This window comes from Alnus glutinosa, chromosome 10 (genome assembly GCF_958979055.1).
Source record: "Alnus glutinosa chromosome 10, dhAlnGlut1.1, whole genome shotgun sequence".
Lineage (NCBI taxonomy): Eukaryota > Viridiplantae > Streptophyta > Magnoliopsida > Fagales > Betulaceae > Alnus > Alnus glutinosa.
The window spans coordinates 28,546,640-28,554,907 of NC_084895.1; the positions used below are offsets into that span (position 1 = coordinate 28,546,640).

Sequence of the window (8,268 nt, forward strand, 5' to 3'; positions counted from 1 at the left end):
ACATTTAGCTCTAGTTATATTATTTATTTTGATACTAAGAAACAGGGTTAGAGAGTTGAAAGTTATGGTAAGTGCTTAGAAATTTAGATTATATATATATTTTTCTTTCATTTAGATGAACCCATGATCATCAATATTAGTGGAATAAAAAAATATGGATGAGTTGAAACGAGGAGATCAATTTTATGGCTAATATTTTGTTTTGTTACATCTAAAAGAATATATGGTGTCACGTCATTCAATAAATATACTATTAATTCTATAAAAAAAAAATTATAAAAATAAATCATATCCGTTTCACTTGACCCAAATCCGCTAATACAAAGGAAAATGAATAAAAGAATACCAACACTAAAGGGTAAATTAAAGCACATTTGGACCTTGGTTCACGTCTGCAGTCAGATTTTATAACCAATAAAAGATCGAATACCGAATAGAAGAATTTGGGTTTGAAAGATCTGGGTTTCTTGGGTAGCAAGTTAATTACCAAATATCTTTGATAACAACGCCGGTCAGTTGCATAAGACGGGTATTTCTTCTGATTTGTATGCTAATCAATAATTAATTAGTTAAAGGGAGTTGGAAGACATTGACATTAGAATTTCAAACTATTGATATCAATGGATATGCGCATATCTGAAGATAATATTCCTCTAATTACTTTTATAATTAAGCAATAAACAATGCTAGATCGAATTAGTTTATGAGATCGATCAGGCTAACTAGTACTGGTGTTATTATAACATAATTCTATTAGGTCAATCTACAAGGTTAGGAACTTTTGACGAATTAAAGGGGGTAAATCAAGACAATCAAAGAAAATAATTAATCTAGAAAACATCAATATATATCATGGAACAAAGATTTCTGATCCTTGAAAGGGCATGCGCTTCTTAATGGAAGGGTTAGAGCTGATGTTGAGTTGTCTGATGCTGAGCTGGTGGCCTTGACATTATTTGACAGAGAAGACCAGCAGTACAAGGATGACAAGAATTGTGCACTCAACAATCGATCGTGTGCTTCTTAATTTTAGGAAATATTTATATTAGCATTTTAATTTTTAGGGGGGATTTTGGCATTAGAATTAATTTGAGGGATTTTTTTGGTTGGATTCTTATTTGGTTAGTAGTTTTATTTTTTTTAAGAAATTAGCTCTCTTTTTCTTTCTTTTTTTCTATTTTTGATAATTTCGAATTTCCTTTAATAATTTAAGGCCGACTTGTGGACAAATCGATCATTTGAAGTTTAACAATAATTCAGTATTTTTCAGAAAAGGCGGACTCTCTATTTATTTTGGGCGGCTAGGATTTTTTCTCAAACCCTTTTTGATTTATCTCTCCTAATATACCTCAAACCTTCCATCTCATTTACTGTTCAGCTTTTTCTATGCTGTCTAGATCAATCTTAGATCTGTACGATGTCACTTCTTTTTAAACCATTGAATGGCTAGCTAGGTGTACTTATGCCACAATCAATAGAATTATAGCTCTTGTTACTATTATTTCTTCATTTCCTAACATGCAAGAGCTCAATTACCTAAAAATAAAGAGAGCTTGAGGATCTAAAAGATGGATCATAAACCAAGAGCTGAAGGTAATCCTATCAACACTTTATTTCTTAATTTGTAATGGCACGCGAAATTAACGATTTTAAGATATGCAGATGCGGTTAATCGCATACAATTAAAAAGATGTCATTTTGTTGTTTAATGCCAAAACGAAATCGTTTTGGATTATGTATATGTTATGTTTATATATTAGTTTGGTTGGTTATGTTGCTTTCTCATATAACACTTGAGCAAAAATGTAAAAGTAATGCGAGATCAATATGTTTTCAAAATATTATGGCTTAAAAAAAAAAAGAGGCCTAAAATACTAAAAATTGACCTAAATTATTTTTAAAAATCATTTAAAATATGACATAATAGAGACCCAAAGAATGCTCAAAAAGCCTATTGTCTAATATGCGAATAACAGATAATAACCGCATTTAAAATCTGCAATAACCGTGTGGATGCCTATAGTTAAAAAAATATGATGCGAATGCAAATATTTAAAAATAATTCAAATTTTACGTATGCGACAACAAATATTACAAATATGACTTACATAAAATTCAAAGATCATAGTTAAGGAAAAAAAAAAATCATTATTATTCACGAAGGAAAAAAAAAAAAAAAACACTTTTCTATTAGGGGTGCAAGGAGGGGGCACGGGTCATCGTGTCAGTTTTTTCTTTGAGTACTATACATTACATTTTTATTTTAATTTGTTGATCTAGTACCATCAATCAGTTTTAACTCTTTTTTTTTTTTTTAATAAGATTAAAGGTTAAATGTCATAACAATAAAGTGAAATAAAAATTAAAAAAAAAAAAAAAAAAAGGTGTATAATATTTTTCTATTTTTGCTTTTTGAGGCGTTAGTGTAGGAGGTTTTGGATTCGGACTTAAAACGAACTCCATTTGCTTGTGTTTTTTTTCAAGAATTTCGTGCGGGCCGTATGTGTGACAATATTGGTGGCCGGGAGGGAATGGAGAACCGGCCCAGTGAGCAGCAATTCATGAGACCAAATAAAAAGATAATTCGTATTATATATTATTGTTTGATGGAAATTAATAACCTCTCAACTAACTAGTAGAGAATCAAAACAACTTTTTTTTTTTATGTCATTGCACCACAAGTTCGCTTGATGAAGTTTTTGTCTTTGATATATGTTAATTGTTAACTTTGTAGAATATGTGGATCGAACTGGCTCCCTCTCTTGCCTGTCATCATATTAATTGGGATAGCTATTTTTTTCTAATCGATTAGGATATATAACTATATAAATGGCCAGATTCAATTAAGGCCAACTAAAACAAACGGCCCACTAGCTAGTTCAATTAATATCCCATACGTCATACATACTCAGAACTACATGGAAAACTTAGGCCATTCAGATTTTTTATTTTTTTTTTTATTTTTACAAATCTAAAGGGTGGTTGGAAATTGGAATGGTCAAATGAAAGATAATTGTGATATATATATAGAAATGATAAATATCTGAAGTACTAATCAAAAAAATTTATATATTATTATCCGTCTCCGGCCAATGAATCAATATTGGCATATGAATTAATATATGATCACCAAAAAACAAACACTTGGTGCTGATCAAACAAACATTTCACAAACCCACAACAATTGGGTTTATCCAGTACAGATCGATCAAAGAACAAAAGAATCGCTCCAATTAATCCCGTATACACACAAACACAAATAAATTAAATACAGTACTCAATCTTACAATTATAAAAAGCCAACTGCAACGTTTTGTGCCATCGATCAATCTGCAACGACAAGTCGACAACCAAAACCAACAACCAGCAAATTAACGATAAGCCTAGGAGGAGTGAACATGAGCCCTTGAATTTTCTTGGGTTGGAGACTGCAGGCTCCTTGATGCCGGAGAAAGCTCGCCACCGGTAGGCATGTCGCTAATAAATGCAAGAATTCGGTTAATACTGACGGAGCGAGCTGATCTAAAACTGAGCGATCTCTTGTCTGTTTTGGAGAAGATGGTCGACGACTTGGAAAGGATGAGATACACCAACGCCTGGACTAGAACAAACAGGGCGACTTTCATCAGCATGTTGTCGGCGCTTAAGCTGATGTCCATCATCATCATTTTCTCGATCTTAAAGTTAAAACTGATCAGTTTGAATCTGGTCGGATGAGAGAAAAGTCGAGGTTAAAATTCAGGTGAAATAACAAATGATCGAAGTTATAGCAAAAACTACGGAAGATCATCCTTATATATACACAGAAAGATTGGTCGCTGGATTAATTACTAAGCCTACCCACTTTGACTGGCGTCTGCCTCAAGACTAACTAAAAAGTCTAAAAGGATAAGCTAGGTGCCATGAAGTTTCCAACGTTAAAAAGGCAATTTAGTGTGCACGCAATGACGCAAACCTAACCCAAATAATTCAAGGGGCTACATAGAAGTTTCTAATAGTACTTGAGGGGTGAGAATTGGTCAATTTTGAATATATATATATATATATAAAGTCAAGATGAGGCTTCTAGTATATAAAAAAATTAATTAATGAAAGAGGCTAGGACGGCCGGCTTGATTTGTCCACGTGCATGTATATGGTAATCAACCCCTTTAAAACAGTGAGTATATATATGAGTTTGAGTTAAACACGTATAAATAGCTAGCGTTAAAATATTAATTAAATATTTAAATTTTATATATTTTATTAATTAATTAGGCTTTTGAGATAATGATAAAACATGGTGTGATTAGACGAATGGTATAGAAGCTCAAAAAGATGACATGAAATTGTTTTGACGAAGACGATGACAGTACTGTGAAGGTGGACAACAAGTAAATTAAAGTTGCTTTTGGTGATCTATAAAAATAAAAAAAAATAAAAAAAGTTGCTTTTGGTGCTATCGTACGTGGCACCACCTCACCTTTCTTTGTCGGTTTCGCTACTTTTTAATTAGTTTTTGTCAAACAAGTTACGAAATCGCTGATGTAACGGAATATATTCAATCCAATCAAGTCTTTTAATTTATATACGCTTCCACAAAAACATTCCGAAAAAAAGGCATTTATGAAGGGTGTAATTATATGATTGGATCGTTGGATGACTTCTAATTTCAGAATATAAAAAAAGCACAAGGATTGGCAAGACAAAGATGAGGGAGATTTGAGATCACTAGCTTATCCGGATTACAAGTTTACAACAATGATAGGGAGGAGGAACAGTAATGGGAACGCTTCAAGCAATCGAAGTGGAAGCGCCCATATATTTGATATTTCGCAATGCAATGGTAAAATAAAAGCTTTTTCCGCTAGAGTCTGGAGTCACGTCCTATGGCTCCATGTGGCCTTCAAATTGATTTACTTGTCAAAATCTCCTCAAATCTTACAGTTTTTACATCGCTATAGAATTGAAAAATAAAAAATAAAAATTACATGCCACTTAATAATTCAAGCTATTTTTCTTTAGATCAAATCACCTAATTAAATCTTTTTACTCAAATTCTAGAAAAATTAGGTAAAGAGAAATGACTCCTGCACAACATGTGTTGTTCACATCTGTTGTATAAGAATCACTGCTCTTAGGCCATAGATGGGAGAAGAAACGTGAATTTCAAGTAGTTCGATTAGATCGATTTCTCGGGTGTGGAACCTAACTGTTCCAACACCTCGAGACCCACCCCTCTTTTCTATTTCTTTGGAATTCTATGAAATTCCGGCAAAGAATTCCAAAGATTTTGGTGCAAGTGTTGGAGTTGGCATCAAACTGATTTTTTTTTTTTTTGTAGCCTAGCTTGTTAGATGGCCAAGCATCGCATCTCATTCATCAATGCCAAGTTTATTAATTAACCAATTTGTTTCACCAAATAAATTGATTCCAGACTCCTGAAAAGTGCCTTGTGCCATGTTTGTGAATTTTACAAGAGTTGTAATTAATGCACAATACAAGACACATGGAATAAAACCAATGTATTTTGTGAAAAATATTTTCCCCAATGACAAACTCTATATGGTTTGCCGTTTGGTAGGCCAAAGTTGCAGATCAGGGGAATTTTCTTTTTATGGAACAAGTATATTCAGCGAGACGTTTTAAACACAAGCGTCGCTTTGGCCGAGTGGTTAAGGCGTGTGCCTGCTAAGTACATGGGGTTTCCCCGCGAGAGTTCGAATCTCTCAGGCGACGTTTTCGTTGTTATTGAATCGATTCACTTAAATTTTCTTTCTTGAGGACGAAATCAATACACTGACCATCAAACTATGGAAGCTTTCAAAGTTCAAACTCGTTGATCTTATAAAATATTATAATTTTATCTAATATTTATTCAATAAAATTGATGTGCCACTTTCAATTAACACTTATTAAATTAATCATTATTTGATTTGGAATGCCCTATAAGAAAAATCATTTCGCTCTAGGCCTATATCTTGAGCTCTTTTACTTGAACCGATTGTTACCATGTTACTTGAATTTTCTTAAATTTGGGTTGGAACTGAAGGCAGAGGATATGGGCTCTGACCACTTGAACAAGCAAGAATCTCTTGAAATCTTCTTTAATTTGGGTTGAGAATGAAAGAGGATAATGCAGGTCTCGGATATCAAAAGATGTTTGAATTTCTTGAAATTTTTTACTCAAATTCTCTTAAATTTAGATATGGAATGAGAAAGGAGGGTGTGGACCCTGAGTAGAGAGCAAAGTGGGTCTTATACTGCTCCGATTTGTGGAGCCTACTTACTCAAATACTTTGAAACCAACATCTTGCAAGAAAAATCGTTGTCTTTTAAAATGACATGTTTCTCACTTATTTTTTTAAAATGCACATAAAAATCATATGTTTTAAAGACAGATATCACATGTTTTGCTAATCATATTAAAAATGCACGTGAGAATTATATTTTTTAAATATTAACGTCAATTTAATATATAAATTTAAAGAATTTACTCCAACCCAATTGGTCAAAAACTTATTAATCTTTAAAAAATGGGCAACCCTATCAAAGGGCCAAAAAAAAAATAAAAAATAAAAAATCTCACAATGTCGATTGTCGGATGTATCAAAGCTGAAAAATATGAGGAAAGAAAGTAGTGTCCTCTTCTTCTTCTTTTATTTTTTTATTTTTTTATTTTTTTTTAAAAAAAATTCTATTAGAAGAGCCATTCCACATAAGAAGCAGTATTAAGAATTAGCATCACTGAAATGATTTTTTAGCCATTCTACACAAATTTAAACACGTTTCTTCCTTATTGTCTTCCTTGTTAATTTCGAGCATCAACTGGCCAGGAAAAAAATAAATAAAATTCCGGCATCACCCTTTTTTTGTTTTTTCCTATTTCATATAATTTTTCTCTTTCCTACCAAGGAAGGATTAAGATCAAAAAGTCAAATAAGCACTCAATGCAAGCCACTCGATTAAAAATAAGACTTGGGAGGGTAGGAAATTAAGGTCCTACGAATTATAAGATGTATATCAAATCAATCACTTAAAACCAATTACTTTATAATTCCATGGTTGAAAAACACGTTACCAATCATCTAAATCAATAGATGAGCGTTGATAATTTGTAGAAATCATTACATTAAGAACTTATGACAAGCAATAATCCTCCTCACCAGATCTCTGTTCTTTGTCATTTCCTTAACACATTGTCACACTTCAGAAAATAGGAAAGAAAGCTTTTGTTCTTTTGTTTGTTTGTGAAACATCTGTGGCTCTCTTCCTCCTGATAAGGTTACGGCAGGCTTAACCTTTGCACGACTCATGATAGGGGCTATTAATTTGTGAAACTACCTGAATATTAACACGATTTTAATACAAAATTAATGGGTTATAATAAAAAAAAATTAATTTGTTTAATTAAATAAGTCTAAGTTACTATATACATCTCACAAATTTCCACCCAAATCCCAGAAAGGAAAAATATGGAAAAGGGAAGGAGAGGCTTGTGAATTTGAGGGGAAAATTATATCGATCCGAGTTTAGAGCTCAAAATATAAGCATAGATCCAACAAAACCGAACCAATCGAGTTCCAAATGGACCAGACACGCACACGAATTAATGATTTAGAATATTACGATAGGAAGATGAGCAAAAAAAAGAAACAACTTTAATATCCAGAAACAGAAGCAGCATAAACATATATGGCATAGCCATGAGTATTCATTCAAGAGGAGGAGGCTTTAGAGGCCTTAGAGGCCTTGGAGGCCTCGAGATCCGCAGCTCTTTGGAGCAAACTCTGATCATCGAGAGCCATCTGAATAGGACAAGTCCCCAGCCCTTCAGCAATGGCCATCATGATCTTCTTCATCTCCCCCCTGAACTCCTCCAGATCCACAGTACCGCTCTTGTCGCAGTCGAAGCCCTCGAAGATGGAGTCGTAGAGCTGCGTCAGCTGCTCCGGCGGCGTCGCCACGTCGATGCCGAAGTGGGTCTCGATCAGCCTTAACGACTCGAAGGCCTTGCGGAGCTCCCCGCGCGAGAGAACCCCGTCTTTGTTCAGGTCCAGCGCCCCGAACTGCTCGTCCACGTTCTTCTTGAACTGCGCCTCATCGTTCACGAAGTCTCTCACCGTTGATCCGTCGATTATCACAACCCCCATCTGCCTCTCTCTGTCTCTCTCTCTCTCTCTCTCTCTCTCTATTCCTTTGGGAAGATAAGACTATGCCCATTTTTGGAATTTGGGCCGTTGGATTTATTGGACAACCGATAATGGTCGTGTCGGTCGCAGATTAAGG

The 8,268-nt window shown here is 34.0% G+C and overlaps 2 protein-coding genes and 1 non-coding gene across 3 annotated transcripts; 1 reads left to right on the forward strand and 2 right to left on the reverse strand.

The window, feature by feature from the left end:
• Nucleotides 1-3,052: 3,052 nt before the first annotated feature.
• LOC133879702 (uncharacterized) lies at nt 3,053-3,776 on the reverse strand. Its single transcript, XM_062318403.1, has one exon. It carries the CDS (start codon nt 3,666-3,668, stop codon nt 3,384-3,386), a length of 285 nt encoding a protein of 94 aa, XP_062174387.1. The 5' UTR covers nt 3,669-3,776; the 3' UTR covers nt 3,053-3,383.
• Nucleotides 3,777-5,636: 1,860 nt separating this feature from the next.
• TRNAS-GCU (transfer RNA serine (anticodon GCU)) lies at nt 5,637-5,718 on the forward strand. The gene has a single exon. It is a non-coding gene; the product is annotated as a tRNA-Ser (tRNA).
• Nucleotides 5,719-7,586: 1,868 nt separating this feature from the next.
• LOC133880611 (uncharacterized) lies at nt 7,587-8,268 on the reverse strand. Its single transcript, XM_062319594.1, has one exon. It carries the CDS (start codon nt 8,130-8,132, stop codon nt 7,698-7,700), a length of 435 nt encoding a protein of 144 aa, XP_062175578.1. The 5' UTR covers nt 8,133-8,268; the 3' UTR covers nt 7,587-7,697.